The sequence below is a fragment of the Indicator indicator genome, chromosome 4 (assembly GCF_027791375.1).
Source record: "Indicator indicator isolate 239-I01 chromosome 4, UM_Iind_1.1, whole genome shotgun sequence".
NCBI classification, from domain to species: domain Eukaryota; kingdom Metazoa; phylum Chordata; class Aves; order Piciformes; family Indicatoridae; genus Indicator; species Indicator indicator.
Genome location: NC_072013.1, coordinates 22336435 through 22360399, shown reverse-complemented (window position 1 = coordinate 22360399; position 23965 = coordinate 22336435). Strand labels below are relative to the sequence as shown.

Here is a 23965-nt window from a genome sequence, read left to right as displayed (position 1 = left end):
CTGATAAAAATGGAGTTTTTTTAAAGGGTATGTGGACTGGGATTGTAAATGTAATCACATATCTTTTTTTACCTAGCCACTGAATCAATCCATTTAACAGGTCACTAGCCCCAAAAGAATGGTATTCTGTGGCTAGAATGTGGATAAATAGTGAGGTGACAGCACAGTTGAGATGCAAATCTACAGATAACAGTTGACTTCAGGGGAGCGAGTTGCAGGAAAGAGGATCTCAGAAACCCTAACAGCCAGGTGTACAGTACCTCAGGAGCAACCCTGCAGGAGCAGAGAGAAGAGCCACCCTCTTCTCATCCCATCCCTCATGTTTAAATGCAAACAAATGCTGAGAACAGAAAACAGGGAATTATTTAAATATATCTATTCCTGCTGTTCCCTGAATATGATTAATCTTCTTTTCCAATACCAGAGAATATATCAGTGAGAGTGGGCTTATTATACAGAGGCATCTGGCTGAGGATAGGAAGAGCAGCATGATGATGCATTATTAATGCTTTAGAAAAAGCAGACTTCTGTGGCCTGGTTGTATATATTGGATCATTATGGCATTACCTTTATAGGATAATTAGCACTGATAACTGGCCCATTTTGCTTATCTTTTGCTATGGAATAATCTCCAGGATGAGGCATGTTTTGTCAAACAGTGAAAGAGATTATGTTTTGAAATAGCTTTTAACGAGCAGTTAGTGCCCAACACTACTTTACTCTTAAAAGAGAGAGCCTGATCTGGGAAGGAGTGTACAGCAAATTAACAGAGAAAATGCAAACCTCCAGCTTAGCAAATCTATAATTGCAAACTGGGATCTTCAGGGATCAGATGTGGTGCTGCAGTCTCACCAGTGAGACAGGCAGCATTTGAGGGAAATACAAAATTACAGTGGGGCTTCCAAAGGTGTAATTTTGACACAGAGGGGCTGTGTTTCTTTAACTGGATGATGTCTTGAGAAGCATAATATGATATAAGGCTAAAAAGCCAAAGCATTGGGGTTGCCCAGGTATGAGACATAATAATCAAGTTTATCTTCCAGCTTTGTGTCCCATTGATTTTTCCACTGCAAGATGTTTAAATCAGCAAGAAATTGGTGAGGGCCCTAATCTTGGGAAGATAGAGGTACATTCGTGTGCTGCTCATTTTCAAAGGATGAAGTGACTTTGTGATGTGTATCTACCTCGTAAATCAGAGGAACAAGGAGACACACTGCCTCCCCATTCCCTACCCTCTGACATGAAAGCTCATCTCAGCAGAAGCATAGAGTCACATTTCCAGCAGCACTTGGAGTGCACCAGCCATACCTCTTACCTTACACAGCTGTGTATCAGCACCAGGCTCCTTGAGTAGGATTCATTTCATATGTTTGTATCTGAACTGGTCACCCTGGGATCCTTCTATAGTCAATAGATGCTCCAAGGATGTAATTTATCCCATGCAGAAGCAGATATTTAACAGAGGTCAAATGCATTGCCCTAGAAAAAGCTTACTTCTGTTGCTTACAAAGAGAGCTGAGACTGCTGCCTCTGCTGAAGCTACTCATGAAACGCTGGACAAGACATCACCCCTGTGGCAGAGGTGTTTGGACACAACATCCTATGTGCTGGTGGTGGCTTGGCACTGATGCAGCATGGGGCCACAACCACCTGGCTGCAGAGAACTGCAGCTCCATAGCAGAGATGGCAGTGCCTCAGGGCACAGCATGGTGGCACCTCAGCAAATGCCTGTCAACCAAGCAGTGCTTGTGGGAGCACCATGATGGACTGCTTAGAAGCTAGGGAATATCTGGTGCCTTGGGGAAAAGTGTTTCTTCAGGGAACCTGCTGTCTGTGTGTACAGGTGGTCAACACATATTCAAGGCATCTTGAAATTCCATCTTAAACTGGGGCTCTGCTGAAGCAGTAGGAAAACATGCATGATTTCTTGAGTTGCACCAAGAAGCAGCACAAATTGCTACCTGGTCAGCTTAAGAAACAGCCTTCTCTGCAGGCTGATCTGCCATGAACAGCCCCAGAAGCCTGAGGTGATGTGGATCTGTTGTGCTCATCCAAGGGGTGTGCAGGTGTGCAGTGACTCCAGTCAGGCTGGGGACAGGCTCTCGTGACTGTGCAGATACCAACTCACTCCCAGGATGATAAGGGGGAGCTGCCACATGCTGCAGTGGTGCTAAAATCCAGCCAAATCTTTGTCTTTTAGAAAGACATGTCTTTCTGGAAAGCCATGAAACAACAGTAAAACAAACTCCTTGGAAGACTGCCACTTTTCAAGCCCTTAGGCATGGTGCGTCTTAACAGTGGCTCCCAGGCAGTTGCTTTCACTGTCATGAGCCCTGGGACGGGAGAGAGGCTCCAGGAAGGCACAAGACCAAGCTGTAGCTGTAGGAAACATTGAGGCAAAAACCCACGTCAGGAAACTCACACCCAGCATGTGAGCCTTGATGGGTCTGTCACTTCACAGAGCGGGGCTCCATCCCCTGGCAAATACAGATGACAAAAGGATAGACACTGCCAGACTGGCCTTGCTGTCACTGCAATGCTGCTCAAAACCTGGCAGCTCTGGAAGAGGAGTCCCAGTTCTTTGTTCTGCCCAAAGGACTGTGGCCATCCCTCAAATGCATGAAACCATGTGGGTTTCTCAATAATATTTCTATCCCAAGGGAAAGGAGAAGACCCAGAAAGTGATGCTTTCACAATGCATTTGAAACAAGTTAGCACCTCTCTGGTTGGGAGAGCCTGAATATTCAGGCCACACTTTTGAAATGTTTGACACACACTCCCCCCTCACCTGGTCCTGCCTGCCTCCTTCCCCTCCTTCAGAGCCCTCCTTTTCTCTGAGGGGGGAAGAAAATCAGTTTGATTTGGTAAATAGCTTGCTATGAAAATGATGAATTCAAGAGCATGTGGAGCTTGTGGTTGAAAAGAAACCGTCTGATCAGCAGAACATTTCTCCCTCAGCTTGTAAGGGCAGATTCAGTCTCAAAGCCAAGTGCCATGTGGTTATAAAATAGAAGCAGGCCTTGTAAGAACTGATCTAACTTTCTTCAATTGTCTGTGCATCTTTAATCATGTTCACCACTTAAAAAGCAGCAGAGCTGGCAGCTGATAATTAGCCTGAGCCTGCAGCAGCATGGCCAGCGGCCAGATCACATGGCTCCTTTCATCTGCATATTTATGCTTTTAAAGGAAAGGAAAACTTTCATAACATTTTAATAACTAGGTTCTTCTGAATTCATAAATCCAGTCCTCTGGGCTTAACCTACACTCTCTTTCTGATCTTACATAAGTGGAAGAGGGTGGGGTGTTTTGTTTGTTCTCCATATTCTCTTCCTGTACGTGAACATGCAAAGCCCACATTCTCAAATTCAGGGTCCTCTGGAGGATGGGAGGGTCAGACAAGGTAAAGCTGCACTTCTAAGGATGAAGGTATAACTCTGATTTGGTTCCTTGCACGGGCATGATTCCCCTTTCCCTAGATAGCTCATCTACAGACTGGCAGGACTGAAGCTCCTTTGCTAAACAATGGCTTCAAAACAAAGAATTCTGGATACCTGCACACATTGGCCATTGCACTTCTTAGCAAACCACCATCAGATCCAGCTCTAGGATGGCAATATTTCAGACCATGGCTGAAAGATGTCAAAACGCAAGGAGCTGGCCCAGTTTGGGTCTATGGGTGCCAGAATTTGTCTCTGTGCATGCACACTGTCAGAGACAGCAAAGGAAGGGCAATGACCCTCTATGTAGTGCCTCCAATCTCCTCCCATGGGCCTGGGTGCTGCCAGTCTGCTGCATAGCTCTGCACAGGCCACCAGAAACTGGCCACTGCCCCAACCACCACTTTACCTCCCGATGGAGCAGTGTCAGGGTGACACAGCAAGAGGCTGTGGCAAGGGGGATGCCATCTCCTTCTCTGGAGACTTTCAAGACCCCTCTGGATGTGTTCCTGTGCAACCTGTGCATAGTCCTGCTCTGGCAGGGGGGGTTGGACTCAATGATCTTTGGAGGTTCCTTCCAACCGCTAACATCCTGTGATCCTGTGATCTCCATCTCCCCTGCCTAGGGGTGGCAGCTCCCCTGACAGTCTTGGTGACATCCTGCAGGGTCCTTCACGATGAGATTTTGCAGACCATGGTAGCATCACCCAGAATGTGCAAATGGGCTTTTCTTTAGTGCTGAATGACAGCCACTATCAGCAGGAAAACAAAGAAGGTGAGGAGGAGAGACTAATCCTTATGCTCCTGTGTTATCTTAGTAAGATGGAGGAAGCACTGTTAAAATAACTCATTACTGATTTCTTTCAAAGATGAACCATTCAGCTAAAAAACAACCCCCAAAACCACAACACCAACTCCCCCCTCCAAAAAACAACCAAAAACCCCCAACCCAAAAACTATGTAATGAAGTGCTGTTCTGAAATACTATTTTCTTGGCTAAAAAAAGTTATTCTGTGTTGGAGGCAGCTTCTACCTAAGATTCTGTGGGTAAAGCATAGAATATTTTGCTGATTTATAAGGGTCTCGGCAGAGGCTTTAATTGTTGTTACCATACAGCAAGTGAACAAACAAGCCAATTGCACCGATTAAACAATTTCCAGAATATGTCTTGAACTGGTCTTAAGCTGTGCCAGCAAAACTTAGGGGGTTGACACTGCTTTAGAGTACAAGTGAATTTAGTATGCTGCCACTGCTTTGTTTCAGAGGTAATGTTAATGATCATAGTCCTGTAACAATAGCTTTCCTAGACAAAGTGAAATGGCCAATCCCTGAAAAATGCAAACCATGGCATTAACTTCACTGTGAGGGAGCATTGTTTATTGTGTAGTTAAAGAATCAGAAGAAATGAATAAGGGAGAAATTAATTAGGAGTGGGAGTTCACAACTCCCTCTCCAAGTGAATAAGGAATGGCACTGGATGAGACACAGCAGCAATGCTGAAATGTTTCTTGGCATTTTCCATCTGAGGTCATAGAACATTTCCTTTGCACCCCAGTGTCCCCAAGACATTCATAAACTACTTCTCTGGCTACCTAATGTGATGAGTAACTTGTGTCCCCAGGTTTCATTATCAAGCTTTTAATCTAAGCCTGAACTCTCTGATCTGTCATCTGAAGTAGTGAGGGAATTTACAGCAGGGTTTTCCCCAGCAAAGGAAAACAATTTACTTGCTAAAGACATGTGGGAAATACAGCCTACAGACACAAGAATCTGGAAATTCGGGTGTTTATTTTGTAGTTTTGAGAGTCACTGAAATTTAACTTCATTTTGAGGCTGGATCTTAAATTTCCAGTACTGTAAATAGGGCAATAGATTTCAGCCAAAAAGTACAAGAGAGATTACCATTGACTTTGATGCAGTTTGAGGATAAATACTGATAAACATAATGTAATGTAGAAATTTGTATTTTCTTAAGCCTTGGGTGTGAGGCACTATGTGACTAACACAATGCAGTTAAGACACTGTGGTTCTAATGCACACGTTTAACCCTGGTTGTTTGCAGGAGGCTATTACTAAGTTGTATTTAGCACTCACTAATCTAGAAATCATTGATGGTAAATGAAAAGAGAGGTTACAAATCAAATACAGGCTGATCTTGTGGTTACACCTTTCAGATGTGGTCACCTGCCACATGCAGGACTATTTCACCTCTAACAGTACAGCAAAAAGAGCTCCTCAGTCATACCACCTCTTATGCATTGGCTGCAAGAGTAAGAAGCTATGGGGCTGTGTATGAATGTTGAGGGGTGGGTCTACAAGGAATTAACAAGTAGATGGGCTGGGATAGCACATGGGGAGTAGAGGGTGAGTAAATGACAGGAGGGATAAACCTCATCCTGCAATGCTCAGGTACAGATTTGGGGGTGGAGAAGGATAGGGCAGTTGTGGTAGTGTGTGCAATGCATGGACATCAATTGGAGCCAAGAAAGGCTTTTCGTAAAGATCCATCAGCATCACCATCTCCTCCAAAGCTCTGTCGTGAGGTCTCCCCTAACAGCAAACCCAGGAGTTTTGTCATCTGGGCTGTCCCGCCAGGAGAGCTGAAGGTCCAAAGGCTCTGTATCACAATCCCTTGCTTGGAGCTCTCACACAAAGGCAGGTGCTGAATTTCAAGCAGAGTCTGACAGCTCATCCCTCCAGCTATCACCTGTCCTTGGTGCGCACAGACCTGTTTGATATAATCTGATACAATTTCCAGTTAGCCAAGAACTATCATTCAGGGCAAATCCACCATCCTGGACTAAGTACACACTACAGAGGAGTGAGAGGGGCTCATAATATTATGTTCTCTGAATTTTCCTTTGCCATCATCTTTTCCTCACTGCTGGTGGTGGCACTTTGGTACACTGAGACAATGGAACCAAACAGAAAGATTGCTGTAACTGGTATAGTTAGGGGTGAAGATTATCTCTGAAGTCCTACCAAGGCAGCATGATGGACTGTTTTGCATACTGAAATTACATTTCACTAATTCTTCGAAATGGATCCCAAACCAGCTCTTTCAAACCTAAGTGCTCTTACTTCAGGCCACAAAGATCATTGCTTGGTACGTGAATTTACAGAAATTAATGTTACTCAGATGTGCAATTTGGGCCCACAGCTGCCTGTGATAAATTCCTGTTTTTCCTAAAAATAACTTGAAAGCTCATCTATTTGAATATTGCTTGAGACCTTACCAAAATTAATGTTACTCAGATGTGCAACTTGGGCCTACAGCTGCCTGTGATAAATTCCTGGGTTTTCCCCAAAATAACTGGAAAGCTCATCTGTTTGAATATTGCTTAGAGCATCACCAAAGTTTGCAGAATATGTCGTGTAAGAATTCAGGTAAGACTTTCATTGTTATTTAAACCTTGTCTGATGCAGGAGGAGTTGCATTTGGGCTCTGTCCCCCTGGCTCTGCTCCTCATTCTGTCATGAGGTCAGCAGTCATGCAAACGCCTGTGCAAACATACTGAACATAAGTCATGCAGCATCTGTTGCTACTTATTAAACTGTGGTTTATGTCTTTGGAATACATGGTAATATCCTTCATGTATGTGGCTTTATCTCTCTTATTATAATATGGAATTAATTAAGAATATTAAAGCTTGTGTTTACAAAATTATATTCCTTTTATCTACAGAGGCAACATTTTCATATCCATTCTCTCTTAATGGCAGCATCCTTTGGGAAGATGTGATAGATACAGTTAGGTAAATATTATTCCTCCAGCACACATGGTTTCCATTGTAATTGATCTCCTGCTGTTTCCTTCCAAGCACTTTCCTCTGTTACATATTCCACAATGGTGGCTGAAATACTGATCAACGATAGCAGAGACAAATTGACTCCAGCAACTGGGAAATTTAAGGGCAACACATGTTTATATCTGAGTTTTGTATGTACCATAGTTACTGAAATAGAGCTTTTATCTCTGTGCTGAAATTTTCACTGGCATTGAAAGTCTAAAGTTGCTTGAGGCAGTTATAATTTAACAAAAGGTTAGAATGAATAAAGACTGACTGAATGAGATGGGACAGTCACATGGGCCCAAAAGCTGTATGGAAGATGCTCTCTCCTGTAGTTTCGCCTTTAGGCTGTATCAGCCTGGGTGCTCCACACAGACCTGCCCCAGAACCTGCACCTGAGCCACTCATGAGCTGCCTGAAGCTTAGGGGTCACAAGCTGCTCACTGCAAGCTAGCAGAGAATGGATTCTGCATGCTTTTAAACTAGCATGGCCATTGGAAAAGGTTTCTTAGCAAACAATAACAGCAAGAAGCTGGGAAAAAGCGGGCTGGGAACTGCTTTTTCCAGGGACTATATTTCCTCAAATGCATGTCAAATTAAAGCTCTAGATGCAGCAGAGTGATAAAATATTTTCCCTCACCCAGCACTCACTGGGCTCCATTGGGCTGCAGTAGAATGTCCCTTCAAATCAGACCAAAGTTGGCATGCCCACTAGGCATTAGGTGCCATGGAGAACTGCACAGAAGTATGAGGAGAATCAGTACCTAACTTTTACCAGCAGATTTGCTTCATCTTCCAAGTCTCCAGCATGTGAACAGCATCAGACCTAAATGTATACCTGTGCCCTAGCTCTTTGCCTGCTCACGGGGGTCCAAGCTCTAAGGATGGACCTACTCATTTGCAGGGGGTGCTCAAAAGCCACAAGCTGTGGCAACAGCAGACCAAGCATTGGGATTCTTTGAACCCTGCCTTCCCTTTTTTTATGATGACTCTGACTTGATTATGATTTATCTATTATTTGTTAAACATCCTGTGCTCAAAACTTTCAAGGCAAGATGATAGGGTCTCTGCTCCCCAGCTCAAACTGAAGGTTTGATGCTGAAACCTACATTTTTACAAGTGACCCTGTCATATCCTGCACCATCTGCCAAGGGGCTGGACCTGCCTGCTTGGCAAGTAATCATAGAATGAAAACTCAACAGAAAAATCTGCAACATGAAAGAAGCATCACAAAACTGAAATATGCAATCATTTTTTTTTTTACCAAGACAGATTTTTAAGACAGGAAGATCTTTCTAACACAAACTGGAATCACTTCAACTTTTGAATTCTCTGTTTCTTCCTCTCTGAGATGGCCCCAGGCTGCCCCATGCCCTTGCTTTGGGGAACGTACTTCTGATTTGTATCTCAGGAGGCTGAGAGATATGGAATAAACTCTCATTAACTATTGCTAATGTAAAGCATCACAGAGCAGATGCCTGAAGCCCTGCTCAGTGAGGTCAATGCAAAACAATAGCAGACCCCTGGCAGGACTTTTCCTTCAACTTCCACAGGACCCAATGTAATGGAGAGAGCAGTCTGTGGCTATCCATTTAAAAAGCCTTGCCTTCACAAAGCCTGCAGCAGTGTAGCTGTCACTAAGAAGACCTTATTGTTGTGTTACCTAGGAATTCTCATTAATTGATATCACTACCAGAGTTCCAGAGCCTCAGTGTTAGCAGCAGGGGTTATAGTGCATTAGAAAGCCCCCATGCAATGACATTGCTGTGAGTAAGAGTCCAAATGAGCTTAAAGGTGAGATCCTGCAGTAGGAAACGCAGAACCAGATCATGCAAACACAGCACAACCACTGGCATACACTGCTTAGATCTAGCACACATAGGTTCTCCTCAGGAATGGGTAATCATGCTAGGTGAGCTGAAAGTGGGAAACACTTGGATTTGCTCATTTGGTTGCAGTCAAGACTTCAAAGAGAAAAAAGTTACACAGCACGTTTAGAATAAACGGTCATTCTTTATCATACGGTGTCGTGCCTTACATATAAATAATCTGCATGTCTTGCTCTTTCACAGAAAGTAACAGAGAAAAACCTTCAAGGTTGATACATGGGAGCTGGCATTACAAATCACATAGGGTCAAACTCAAATCCTACATCCAAACTTAGAATGTTCCAGAATTGCTCTATATACCACCTCTCTCCTCTGCCCTGGAAGGAATGGAATCAGAACCCTCCTTGGAAGACCACCCCATCATCAGCCTCTGGTTATGGATCTCAACCCTGCAATGCTGGGCCTGTTGCTGGAATCCAGTCCTTTACATTTGCAGTGGTCAGCAGCTACAGAAGGAACCACTGCCTTCTCCACGTGTTATCTATAGATTTAGGGAGATGATTGCATAAACTAAGCACTATCCAAGCTGGATCCCTTGCAGCTATTTCATTTCTTGGCTAACGAGCTGGCTACCAAAGCAGCATGGCTAGGTATTGCAGTCTAGTGACATTTGACTGCAATTGGAAGCATTTACATGGAACAGCAGTGTGGGAGCAGATAAAGGCACTAGTGGGGCTGCAGAGAGAAATTTGAGCTTTGATCAAGGAGATTGCAGCATTTGACTCAATCAGAGCTGGCAAAGAGATCCCATCCCAATGCAAAATAAAATACGTCATTCTTTTCAGCAGATGAAGTTCTGCCCAGTGGTTTGCTCCTCTCAGGACTTTTTTATGTGATCTCACTGTCTTTAAAGTCTTTCTCCTGAGGAAGACGATTGTTTAATATAGACTACAGCATTAGCATCTGGTATTAAATCAGTCAGGCTGCTCTGAAACGAGGCAAGAGGGCGTCCTGGAAAGGAAATAAACATGAAAGTTTAATAGAGGAGACGGATTCACCTTTACCCATGCTACTTATTGCAAAAAACACAGCAACACACTGATTGCTCAGTGAAGGGTCACCCCACCCTGCCATAGAAGTCTTTTACACTCCCAGTAAACGCCAGATGCTCAGCAAGTGTGCACAAGGAGGGCAGAATTGAGTCCCAAAGGCTTTTATGTCTTACTTTGCTTTACCAAGCTGTCCTAAGAGGGATTAGCATATTCCCACAGCTCTCATTAATTCAACTGGCAAAGTAAGGCACTCAGCTTTTCAACCACACACTTTTGGCATCATTGGGCTGCGAAGATAAGCTCTAAAAATGCAAGGGAAAAAAACTGTCAGAAGGGAAACATTAACAGACCACAGGCACAGTGTAGAACGGCAGTATCAGCACCCAAGCCAGGCACTGCAGAAAGGGTCTTCTGATCCATGTGCTGCTGCTTCTGTATCCCCAACACTGTTTTAAAGCAGGGTTCCTTCCAGCTAGGCACTAAACACAGCAACTAACGGCTTCCCCGTACAGAAGCCAGATGTGATGTTAGGCACAACTCACACAATCCATTGCTGGTATAAGAGATTTATGTTACATCAGAGTAAGTGTTCTTTAGTCACTAAATAGCCACATGCCAATTGCACATGAAGCTACAGAAAAACTGTGGGTTTGCAGGTTTTTTTAAAATGTCGTATCAGCTGAGAAGACGTGATTCTTCAGCACCATTGTGAGTGAAAACACTCATTTACTTCATTTAGTGTTTCACTTGATAACAATTTAGCCCACAACTAGTGTCAGCTAAAGGAGATAATTTATAGTAATCCTGAAAACATGCTAACTGTAAGAGGCTATAATCAGAGCTAATTACAGGGATATTTTGGAAATCCACGGGTTTGGGGCTTTAGTTTTCATAAAGGGGATAACAACTTGTAAGCTACAATTCCTTTAATTGTAACAATAGTAACCACCTTCTTTGACACTGCTTCTCTCATCTCAAAAAACCCCACAGCTTCTTGCAAGCTATACATACCACGGAAATTGTTTAACCTAACACCAGAATGAAGTCATCTCTGCATGAAATGTGTAATTGTTAACAATACGTAGCAGCCCTGTGCAAAATTTGTAGGGGAAAAAAAAAAAAAGAAGGTGCAGAAGTAGAAAATAATCTCCCTCATGCCTCCTTACTAAAACTCATGAGATCCTAGAATGCCCACCATAGAGAATTATTCCTTGAGAATAAGGAAGGCAGCTTTTGTCACTCATAGACTTGAGGCACTTACAGAGGAGGAGGGCAGCATCACCCCCACTCGTGGCCAGGGAAGCAGGGGCACCACATGCCAGTGTCCTGTCACATCTGTCAAGCTCACCTGTCCATGTCCTCTCCTGGGTGATGATAAAACTTTGACACCGGGATTGGGAGTTGCAAATTGCAGCAGCTTCCTCAGCACTGTGAACGGAGAGCAGGCATCCCAGGTGGCTGTAGGAGGGCCAGCACTTGTAGTCTCCTCCTTCCGCTATTCGGAAGCCCTTCACAGAGATGTAGTCTGGGAACAGAAGGAGGAAGTTTAGGGAAAGTCTTTAAGTGCACTTTCAGAGTCTAGTTACCCTAAGTGCTTAGTATGTTGCACTTCAGTGGAACTCTTGAAGGAAATGTGACAGTGACAGATTGAACTGACCTACTTAAACGGAGAGTGTGGGACTGCAAAATTTAAAAGAAATCCAAATTTTGGCTTTTGGTTCTGCTATGGAGCAAAGGACATCAATTTCCCGATGAACATAAGAGAGGGCAGAGCTCTCAGGAGTGAAGGGAGAGGCAGCAACTGCAGGTGTGGGGTGAGATGAGGAGGCTGCTGTGCAGACCCACACACCCTCTGCTTCTTCTCCAGAAAAGCAAACCTGACATCAACCTCTCCTATCTTTCAGCCCCAACAGCAGAACCAGTTCATCACAGATCCAGCACCACAGTACATGGGGCAGGTGCTGACCCCATCGTAGTGCCACTCAAAAGCACAGGATTCCCAGTGGGGAAAGGGGGAGGACAGGTCCTACTCCAGTGGGATACAAAAGACCTGAGAAGTCTGAGCAGGTGATGTTCAGGCTATTGTTCACTGACTGCCAAGATTCCCTCCCCACCTTCCCACATTTCTAGGATGATCATTTTTGGCACATTGCTATTGTGCCTGCTGTGAAGAGAACACGTAGGTGTTGTTGGAAAATACTAGCAATTCCTGCTAAAGCTGCTGGTACTCCAATGCAAACAAAACAGATATTTTTGTCCATAATGTTGCAAATTCCATTCTTTCTCACATAAAAAGATATCCTTCAGCACACCAACATCACCACCACACCATCTCAACTGAACGCTCAGTAAAACGCGCTTACATGTGCACAGTAACCATTGCACTTTTGAAGCCTTCCTTTGGATTAATCTCATCTCTACCACCAAGTGGGTCCTTTTCAGAAGAATGCATCTCATAAAGGCTCATCTATTTATCCACAGGTCAAATAGGATGGTCTTCAGAAAAGAAACAAATTTAGACGGTACCAAGGCCCAAGACACTCTGCCACACATCTCAATGTTGTCAACTTCCTACTATATGTTCACATAATAACCTGTGCTCAGCAGTCAAAAGCCACCAAGTGAAATTGGCAGTTTCAGTATCAGCCCAGAAAACTGACTTGTTGGTTCATAGCACAAGATGACCCCAAGGACAGACAGGAGCCACTCAGTTTGCTACTCTGCTCTAGTTGCTTATATTAAAATATATTCACTTGAGAAACTGATGTGCATTAAGAGTATTTTGAAACAGTGCAAACATATGTCCATATGTAGGCCAGATTGTCTGCACTGCGTGTACTTTGCAAAACAATAAAATCATGCATAGCTCCCATGAACAAAAGAGCAAAAGGCTGCTCAAAAAAGGACACTCTCGGTGCTTTTCCTAGTGACTGTACCCTGCCTGAATGTATGGGAGATCAGAATTTGACCAGTTACCAAGTTCATCACTCCCTCAGTACTTATGTTACTTAAAGCATTCAAAATCAAGTACCTTTTAAAAGAAGAGGTCTTTTCTGCAAGTAGAGCCCAGACTTGTACAGATGTAAAACCTTTTCAAAAGCTTTGAGAGTTTCATTTATTCCGTATCGTAAATCACCTGCATTCAAATAAAAAAGATTATAAATATGAATAATTCCATGAAATACCATTTAGAGACTTCTAAAAAAGAAGCTTATGAGTTTTAGCCAGTACCTGTTGCATTCAGAATGTCACTCAAAAAGGGCTGCAAAGCTGCTGGTGCAGAGTGTGGCAAGAGGTAGGTGAAAAAATACCTGCAAAATATCCCACAGACTGATTAGAATAAACTTACTTAATTTCCCTAGTGATTAAGTTATCTACATTTTCCCGTAACTTGATTATCCACATGCAAGTAGTAAGTCTGCTTTGGTTATTAAGTTATGCTTAAGCACTTCTTTAGCATCTCATAGGTCATTCCTGTGAGTTGGGCTGACAGCTCAGTCCTTGCAGCACAGTCTGTGAAATCTATCTTGCTCACGCACGGAGCTTTCTTTCATTCCCCTGAGCCATTTTTACACACTAAGCAATGCGCTCCCCATCAAAAAACCAAAAACAAACAAACAAACAAAACTGTATAAAAGAAGACTCATGCAAGACCTTTCCCTTGCCTTGAAAAGATTTCACATTCTTATAACCCCAGGAAAGACAGGACAACTCATTCCCTGAACCTTCCAGACAACTCCTGTTCTACAATATATGAGTGAGTGACTGTAAGGCTGTAATAATTTGTGCAGGATTTGTCCTTTAACATCAAGGTCTGAAAATTCAGGCTGCCTTACTAAATCTTAATACATTAATACACTCTATCTGCCAAGACTTCTGTTAGTACTTGACCTGCCAAGCCCCAATGCTAAGTGGAAGTCCTCATGCTTTCAGCTGATGGCCTACAGGAAGTGCTGCAGCAGTCTCAGGCCACTGCCCATTACTTGTTTCATCACTCTTCCACAGGTGCCTACAGTCTTCATAGGGAGACTCAGGGTTCAAGTGAATTGCTAGCTGGCCTATTCCAAATAATGGGGGCTCAAAGCTGGTGAGCCTTGGAAGGTAGCCCATGCTGCCACTGCTTTCAGCAAATGGATGTCAAATACCAAAGCTTGTTTGGCGAACAACAAATTCACAGGTGCGACCTTTGGGGCAAGCTTCTAGAGGGCTTTGGGGAAAGGGAGCATCAGAAGAAAGATGTCTTCATTCTGACCCTACCACACTATATTCCTGCCTTACAAGGAAAATAAACTTGCTTCAAAGTGATCCTTAACTACCCTTTGAGAGATTCGAGGGGGAATCACTGCATGGAAGAAACACAAGGTGCTAGAGGCTACATAGCAGTGTGTGAGCTCAACCATCCTAGATTTCCCCCCCATCTTGATGGACACACCGGTATGCATTGAAAAGATTCTTCTTTTCATTTATTCCTTCACATTTCCCAACTGCAGAGCATTTGAGAGGGAAGCTTTTTGTAGGGAAGTCGAGTGTGCAGTCATTATCTTCCTTGCACGACAGTTCCTCAGTGCTGGCATCATCCATGTCTGTCACTTTTAGGTTTCCATTCACCATAACAAACTGCCTCGGCTGGAAATCCAAGAGGACTATTGAACCCAGGGGGGAATGTGCCAAGTAAAACAGCAGTTTCACAAGACTCAGGCAAATCTGAAAAAGAGAAAATGAATATGCATGGGGAAAACAGATGAGAAACAGCTATTAAATTGGAAGTAGAACAAAGGGGAGGGCATTCAATGAAATTAAGGGGGAAGGGGGGAAGTGTAGTACTTAAAAGGTAATTATATGTATGCTACAAAATTTATTATCAACATTGCCACAGGACTTGACTAGCAAGTAGTTTAGCAGCATTTTTTAAAATGTGTGTATAGAAAAAAAGAAAATTTGCAGTTAGAGGAACTAGAGGAGAAAGCTGTGAAGAAAACAATAGCAGCCTTCATGTTTCAGGAACTATATTGATTTGTTAGATTAAATCAGAATGTTCTTTTCCCACTCTGGCACAGAATTAATACATTTCCCTCCCTTTCCTCATGCTGCTCCATACAGACTGAGGCTCCATGGTCATTAACAGCAGATTCATGCCTTGCTGGATCATTCAGCAGTATGAATTTGAGCACACAACTGTGCTTCTGATGAATTAGCTGAAGCATGCAATGTATATGTTGCCAGCTTTTTTGCGTTTATGTCAACTTTCTGGCAGCAGGGAAAGGTCAGATAATACCTGACCCAGCAGAAAGCTTGCCAAATTATTTTTGAGCAAACTAGAACCAGAAAAATGCATTTATGCTGCACCAGCACTTTGTTCAAGTAGCTTTTTTCAGCAGTTTTCATTCAGTATGGAGAGCCCTGGCATCAAACAAACTGTATCGTCAGCTAGGTGTGCCAGGCAGACCCACGCCACCCCTCACTGCCTCTGATAGCAATCTGTGTAGGCACAATGGTTTGTTCACTTGGAACAGCTGGAGAATCGCTGCTATCTGATGTGGCTCATCACAGGGGAATCCCATCCATTTAGATGCCCTAATTAAGAAACAGGACTAAACAGTGCCAGTTTAAGTTCTGAATTAGTATCTTAATCAGTCAAAAGATTATGAAAATCTTAATACTAGACCTCACCACCAAATAATCCACCATCATGAGTTTCTAGCTCTACAGAGATTTTGCATATTTGAGGACATATGAAATAGCTTGTAAGTAAAAGTGGAACTCCACAAGCTAGTAGAAATTACTTTGGAAGCTCTGACACTATTTTAACTTCATTAATGAAGCAATCGTAAGAATCCCAGTTTCACATTCTGCAGCTCAGTGAGCACAGTTGCCACACTCCTCCTCTGGCTTGGATTGCAGATCAGATGTAGGCAGAGACTTTATTCTGGGACTTTTGTTATTTTTCTATTTTGGCCAAAGTATTTCTTACTGACATTAAGGTACCCAAGCTTCCACTTGATCCCCTCTTTCCTCCTGAGAGCCAAACAAGCAGCAGTGAAACCCCAACTGAGACCTTGAGGCAAACAGTAATACAAGCTACAACCAAAGTAAGTGCCATGTCAGGAGTCATTTATGTTTCTGGGGAACTTAAAGAGTCCCTATGCAAGATACTTAGGAGTCAAGGCAGACCTCACTAACAGGGAAGCAATCCTAGCACCTACAGCGGGAGGAAGTAAGTTAAGCAGTATTTGGAGTACAGCAGTACCCAAAGGGCTAAGAACAGAAACATACAAACACACGGCTGAGCAACAGGCTGCTCAGCTTAGTGCCCAGGACAGGTAACACATAGAAAAAAAACCACTCCTCGGGTGGCCAGGTGGCTTTCCCCAGTCAGATCCAATCTGCTGAGGGGTTTCACTACAAAAGCCCCTCCGTGGAGCGGAGCAATAGAGAAGGAAAACTAGCAATGGAGTGGAATACTGGGTATCAAACGCCATCCCAGCTCTGAGCAACATTCTGTGGCCATTTCCTCCCAGCTGCAGCTCCGTTAACACCGCTTTAGAGAGCAGGGATTTAACAGCGAGACGCCAGGGGAGGGCTATTTTCAAGTGATTTAAAAGGAGTGAAAGCAAAACGATGTAAGGAGAATTTGCGGAAGCATTGTCATCATGACAATCCCGTTTGCCCCAGCGGTCACCGCGGGCTCTTTGCATTTACCCAGTTTGTGGTCTAAAAGCAATTGATAAAAATTCCTTTGACTTGTTTTCTTACTTTAAATCTCTCCTCCCAGGGGGTCTGCAGAAGCTGAATCATTTCCAGGGGCGATCCCAGCTCCAACATAGCTGTGACTCCTATTTCAGGATCTCTGCTATTATCATAGCATTGGCCTTGTAGCTGCCGGGAGGGAAGGAGCGATTGTCAGAACGATGCCGCTGCTAGAGCCAGAAGGCCCGGGCCGCCAGGGGATGGGGAGGACAAGGGGCAATACAGCTGGATCGACTTAGCCTCGGGACAAGTCCGCCCCCCTCCCTTCCTGGTAAACCCCGTATCGGGGAAGCAGATCCCGCAACCCTTCTGCTCCGGCGCGCCCCGCTGTACCTGCACGATGCCGGGATGCTGCAGGCGCTGCAGCAGCGTCACCTCCTTCATCAGCTTGTAGGCGGCCAGGCGGCGGCAGCCCGCCGGCGCCCCGTAGCGCTGCACGCACTGCCGCACCTCCCGGCCCGCCCCGTGCACCGACTTGAGGGCCACAGCCCCACCGCCCGCCAGCGCCGCCCGCGCCACCACTTTGGTGAAGCCCCAGCCCAGCACGGTGACGCCCGTCGCCAGACTCAGGTCGCCGCAGCCTAACCCGCCCTCCAACGCCTCCCCGCCGCCCGCCGCTGCTGCCAGGCGTCGCAGGTCGCGTTGCCTCTGCCACAGCTCCTCCCGCAAGCCCGGCGGGAGAGGGAGCGGCGGCGGCGGGGAGGCCAGCTGCCCCTCACCGCCACCGCGGCGGCCGGCCAGCAGCGCCAGCAGCGCTAGCGCCAGCAGCACCACCGCGCTCAGCCGGGCGCTCCGCCGCGCCTCGCCCGTCTCCGCCACTGCCATGGGACGCGGGACTGCGCCGCAGCAGCCTCCGGCCGCTCTGCCGCCCGCTCTCTGCAGTGCCGAGAAAGCGAGAGCCGCCGACGGGGCGGGGCGGGAGGGCGGGAACCCCGCCGCCGGGCGCACCCACCCACCGCCGCCGGTGCGGCCCTGTAGGACAGCCGCTGCCCGACGGGCGTCCGCAGGCGCACGGGGAGGGCAGGACGGGCGGTGGTGGAGCTGAAGCGATTCTGATAGAGGTGGGCACGGAGTGGGAATCGGAGCTGCTAGCAGTGAGCGGCACGTCCCGGCAGGCGCCCGCCCCGCTATTCCAGCGCGGCAGTTGACAGCAATACGCACTGATTTGGTGGGCGTGAATACCGGCAGTCTCGGTAAAGCTACCGCAGAACACATCCTCTGACAGACCTCACGTTAGGTTTCTAAAACAAGCAAACACAGGTAGTCTGTCTTATCAGAAGGTGCACCCAGTTAGGGCGAAAGAGCAAGACATTGTCTAAAGGTTCTTGAAAAACAAATAAACAAACCAAAACAACTCACCCCCCTCAAAAAAAGGAAACACAGAGGGAAACCCTCCCCACAACCTTATCGTGGATTTGTGAAGAAATCAATCAGCCCGGTGATGCACAGCCAGGCAAAACTGCTTTAGCAGGGATGGACTAGATGATCTCTGAAGGTTCCTTCCAAACCCTACCATTCTGTGATTCTTTGTGCTGTGACACATGTTGCTGTGAAGGCAAGGACAGCATTGCCGAGGTGGCTGTGAGGGAGTGGGATGGTGATGTGCCTTAGCTCCATCACCCACTTTATACAGGCCCATGCTCCAAGCACTGCTGCACAGTTGGTTGTGTTAGTGCAGGGCAAAGTCAGGTGAAGTTTGTCTGCTTCTACTTCAGGTGACAAGCAGTGAACTCTCCTCACCAAGTGTCCTCGAACACCAGCCCAATGGGCTGATACACTTTTGTTGTTATATACATAGCCTGATTCATGGCAGCATCCTCCTGGATCTAGAGGATGCATGTTTCACTCTTCCTTTGCTAGCTAGGGTGGTTGCTGTCTTCAACTGCTATCCTGTTCCTGGAGGGGACAGCTCTGATGAAAACCTGCAGTTTCTGTCTGCACCTGGAGGAGACCAGTGGGACAGAGTGAGTGAAATTTCATAGGGTCTGACCTAACTATGAGCAAGCAGTGCTGCAGTGTTGCTGCTGTCTTTGGCCACACCTGCCCCTTCTTTCTCCCTCCACCTATAGCAACGCTGTTGCTTCTCCCCTGGCTTGCTCATAACATAGAGCACACACTGCTCAGGTCACTGCTGGAAACCACCCCTGCAAAGGAACCTTTGGGAAACCTCCCTGCAAAGCTTATCTTTGATATCATGACCTTTGGAATGGAGGTTTTCAGAGATTATAGCAGAGCAGCTATCACAACCAGTGATCTCAAGACTATTTTAATAGAAATAATGCATATAAGAGATTGCTTATAAATAGCTTAATTCTCAAAAGACTGCAGATAATTTGCTCTCCCTTCTCACTGGTTCGAAGTCACTGGGACAGCCTGTGAGTTAGGGCTTGAGCAGCAGCCCCACAGTGGAACATAGCTGCCCTGTTAAGACAGCAGGAAAAATGAACTCTGAATTCATAAGGACATTTCCATATGACAGAGTTTGAAAGAGAAGGCAGACCCCACAGTGCTCCAGTATGTAAAATACAGTAGAACATCTCAGGCCACCTGTGCCTATCAATGCATGGATTAGTTAGGGGCTGATTCCAGAACAGCTCTTATAGTAGTTGAATTTCCTTCTTTGCTTTTTAACCTTAATAGCTCTTTAATTACTGTCCCTATTCCCAAATCAAGTATATGTCTGTCATATTAATGAATATTCATTGTCACCAGAGAACTATGAAATGCATTTTTACCTGTTTCAAAGGGAATAGATGCCAGCTGACTGTAGTACTATCTGATTTCCACCTGCCCTCAGCACCTTAGTAATGTCAAGACCTATCAGAAAGGACTCTCAAATACACAAATAAAGATTGATTATTTATTTGCTTTATGGTAGCCTTTAAGGATTCACACCAAGATCAAGGCTTTGCTGTGCAAGGCTTCTTGCAGATAACGGCACAAGCAGCAGCCTCACCTGATAGAGCTGACACCTTGAATGGGAAACACAGCAAGTATGTAGCAAAACATGTGGTCATTTGGGTGTCCTTTAGCTCCTTGGAGGGCTTGTACAATGAAAGAAGGGAGAAAAGGTAATGAGGGAAGACATGGAAGGTGAGGGCAAGTAAGACAAGGACCAACCCTGCCAGCTGAAAAGACCCTACAGACCTAGAATCTTCCTAGTGCTTGGCACTAGTATCCTCTACTAGGATCTTCGTGGTGGATCTATCATAGTGTCTTACTGGATGCCTCAGGCACTGGAGATGCTCCAGTATCTGCTTGTACACTCACATAGTGTGAAGGCAGTGGAGATAGGAAGCAAATCCTATAGATGGATCAAAGAAGAGAAGAACTGCTGGAGTGTGAGACATCAGTGTGGCGATGTTACTGCAACAGGGAAGCAGCATGTGTGGAAAGCAGCATTGATGAGAGAAGAACATGGAGCTGAAGAGGATGAAAGGCAGAAGTTCATTAGAATAAAATAGCCTGCTGGCTGGGTAAACCTACTGGTATGGACTGGGTCTAAAGACAGTCTTCAGACTAGTATTGGCTGGAGAAGTTGAAGTGTCAAGTATGTTCCTAGGCACTGACACTAGATCTTTCCCATTAAAGCAGCCCCAGGCCACTAACACTCTCCTTTCAATTCTTGGTATGATCTGGGACTCAAGACATGCCAGAGACCATTCCTGATACACAGGTTGCATATGACCATCATTGTTTGAAGGATAAAAGAGCTCAAGAGATATGGCTGTTCTGTGCCAGACCACCTCAGTGCCAGGAAAAAGTCTGGGGCATATTTCTTTTGTTAAAGGTGCCATCTAAGTATTTTGAAGCAAGAACAGGAAACAGTACCAGTCCCATTAGGGGAGTCCAGCTGCTCACTGCAGTGAAAAGCTGTCTGTGCTTTGACCACACACATACCTCAGAGCCTGCTGAGACAGCAGAGCAAGACAAGGCCAGGGCTTGAATGGGAAATACCTCAGTCAGTATTGCTCACTTTGTTAAGCATCCATCACTACTGGACAAAAAATACTTGCTACCTCATCTGGACCTGTGCATGGGCACACGTGGGCATGATGAGCAGGGCAGAGCTTGCCACCAAGCATATCACACAGAGGTCTTATGTGAGAAGGGAAGGCATTTTAGAATGTTTTCTGAGCTTGCAAGCTTTGACCTCTTTTTGTATTTTTATTCTCCATTTTCTGAGCCTCCCTGACTCACAGTACCTGCAGCTAAGGGGCTGCATGTCTACAGCAAGACTGTGACCTCACAGGGAGCAGAACAGACTAAAGGGTCTCCCTTAGGTTTCAGTGTCACCCAAGTGCAACTTTCAAACCTTACCACAAAACAGACAGGCAGTGATTAATTCCAGAAAATGCCATCTAATATTCTGCAGAGCAGACCAAAACATTGGCATGGGCAGTAAGATGGAGAAACTGAGATGCTGTCAGGACCATATCAGTCACAGGGCAGGCAGTTCCCCCACACTACTCTTGCCTCCCTTGTCCCTTATGTTGCTGAAAGAGCGAAGACGAACTTACCCACTACCTCAGATAAGAACTGTTAGTCTTTCTCTAAAAGTGCTTCCTTTGTCCCCAAGTCCAGAATACAAGACATAATTTGGGTCAAAAATTGAAAGGAGGTGCAACAGCTCTGCCAGACCAAATACAGCCCATCCTGCCTCATCCCATCCTCTCCCTTCCCCAGAGGCTACAGATGGAACAGAAGTCTGTCCACTGTTCATAAAATATCAGGCTGCACTATAATTGCAATGACTGCAATTGAATCCCATGCTTCTAAGCTTCTCCTCGCTTCCTGCAAGGGCTAGGAAGAGATTCCTGTCACACAAAATTGTGATTTTTCCCACTTCCCTGCTGACACTGCTAGCTGGGCTCCTCCCTGGAAATGTAGGGGAGTCTGTAGATGAAGTATAAATGCAAAACTGAAACTCAGATGCGTTCCAGACCAGCTGGGGTGAGAAAGCACCCCCTTCTCCCACACCAGGAATGAAGCAGTTTGGGAAAAGAAGTCTCTGAAAGACAGAGACTTTTCTGGGTGTATTCCCCACTAACTGGTTCCCTCCTGTCCTGAGATGTCTAGGCAGCAAAGTTTTCCCTGTTTCTTGTCTTTCACACAGATCTAATAGGGATAAGATCAAGATCTTGGGTTAGCATCAAAACCCTGGGGAGAAATCCAGGAGGGAAGGTCCTGACTGTGAGCACATACATGAAAGTTCTGGGCATCAGTCCAGAAGAGAGAAACAAAAGGTTTATAGGTCTGGAAGGGGGATCAAAGAAACCTGCAGGAGCCATCTGTCAGAACAGGAGGAATACTTAGACACCTCTAATAAAGACTCTTGGAAAAAAAGAGTCACCACCAGTGCCTTCACCTTTGGGGGCAGCTGCTTACCTTGAATCCTGCCAGTTGAGCTTCTGGCTGCCTACAAAGAGTTTGTGTGTCTGCAAACTTGCACATCTGGGGCAGGGTGAAAGTAAGAGGAGCTGCTGGAGGGCAGACTTTTACCTGCAGGGTCCCCAAGCAGGAGCCATCCTGAGCAGCCTGGCTTTGCTGAGCCCTGCCTGGGTGGCAACCAGGCAAAAATCATCCTATCAGCTATTTCCAAGCTTCGCCCAAGATCCAGGAAAAGGATAACAAGAGAAGTAGCTGCAGGTATGACTCCACTCTACAGGCAGCTGGGAAGAGCACCAAGCACACACAGAACTTGCTCCCTTTCTTGTCTTACCACCCATGATCCCTTGCAGAGTGCCTGGTGCAGATGGCCCTTGCCTCATAAGTGAAATAATGTGTTTCTCTTCCTCAGAATAAGGAGAAACTGTCCTTTTCCATGGTGTCCAAGAAAGCTGCATCTTCCATGCGTCCATATAGCCCGTGGCAGGCACAGCTGCATCTCTTTAGGCACTTCTGGCCTGATCTTTCTCAGCAGGGTTTGGCAGAGGCTGTGCTGGTATGTGGTTGGCATACAGGGCCCTAACAGGTTTCCTGAACCTGCTCCTTTTGGGGTTTGGTGGGGGTTTTTTTGTTGTTGGTTTTGGGTTTTTTTGTTTGTCAGACCTTTTTGGTCACAGCATCTCCAGGATGAGAGTGCAGCATGAAACCTTGAGAGCACTACAGGAAGTCTGCACAACCTCACAGAGCATCATCTATTCATGCAGTGTGTTGCCCTGGAAAAGCAAAGACAGCTTGTCTCCCGAGAGAAGGGAGCTGCAAATCTGAGGAAGGCTGCTCCTACTGGATGCACCGAAAAGGAGAGCTTGCCATCTGCTGGCAGGCTATCAGCATTGACGGGAGAGTTCGACGAGCTCTTGGGTGCAGATAGGAACAGGACAAAAGTCTGTCAGCAGTCCCTGGAGACCTGGATGGCATTTGGGCTTGAATACAGGACAGGAAGAGCATCCTCCAAGGGAAGGAAGTACCAGTCTCAGGCAAGTGAGGTATGACAAAACTTACTGCACAGTTTTAACATGCTACCACTCCTCTTGAGCCCTCCTTAGAGGTCCCCATCCCCATTGCAGAGGTAGCTGAGGGGAAACACCTGCTTATGTGACTAATGCATCTCAACTCGTTCATTTGTAGAGCAAAGTGGACAGCAGCACAGTTTACCAGCATGACTGACAAGCTGTATGCTGTTCACAGCTTCCCTTACTACTCCCTGCAGTGCTGAAATACTTCCCTCCCGTTATCATACTCAGGCATCAGCATTTTGTTATGCCACCAGCACGCCTAGCCTGACTGGCATCAACCATCCTGCTACCAATCACATCAACTCCTAGCGGAACACAACCAACCGGGTTCCTCAGTTTTCCCAATCAGATTTTAATCATGTCTAGGAAGATGTAACCAGCTCTCCAGCACAAGAGATTGCAGAGTGGGTCTTCCAACAGCTGGACTAAATCTTCCCCAGCAATACTAGTATTGATAGCTCTAAGTCGTATTAATGTACCATATAATATTGCTTATGTTGTCAAAAGCCCTATCCACCTTATTGGTCTGTTATCCCACTGTTGCACTGAGATGGTACACAACAACAGCAGAACCAGGGAAAGCTCTGGGATATTACTCTTCCATCACGGGAACTTGACAGTGTGCAAACCAGATACTTGTCCCTTTAA

General features: G+C 45.6%; 1 protein-coding gene across 1 annotated transcript; it reads right to left on the bottom strand.

Annotated features, from left to right (window-relative positions):
* Positions 1 to 9964: 9964 nt before the first annotated feature.
* LOC128981726 (extracellular tyrosine-protein kinase PKDCC-like) lies at positions 9965 to 18071 on the bottom strand. Its single transcript, XM_054400661.1, has 7 exons — positions 17190 to 18071; positions 16863 to 16985; positions 14542 to 14813; positions 13341 to 13420; positions 13141 to 13245; positions 11458 to 11634; positions 9965 to 10068 (listed from the first exon to the last, which is right to left on the bottom strand). The coding sequence occupies exons 1-7, from the start codon at positions 18069 to 18071 to the stop codon at positions 9965 to 9967; spliced, it is 1743 nt and encodes a 580-aa protein (XP_054256636.1).
* Between the last annotated feature and the right edge of the window lie 5894 nt (positions 18072 to 23965).

Coding starts and splice junctions, on each gene's coding strand:
- LOC128981726 (XM_054400661.1), bottom strand. CDS start 18,071: ATGTGTTCTGCGGTAGCTTTACCGAGACTGCCGGTATTCACGCCCACC. Junction 16,986..17,189: donor AGCATCCCGGCATCGTGCAG/GTACAGCGGGGC, acceptor CCCTCCCGGCAG/CTACAAGGCCAATGCTATGA. Junction 10,069..11,457: donor CCAGGAGAGGACATGGACAG/GTGAGCTTGACA, acceptor TTTCCTTTCCAG/GACGCCCTCTTGCCTCGTTT.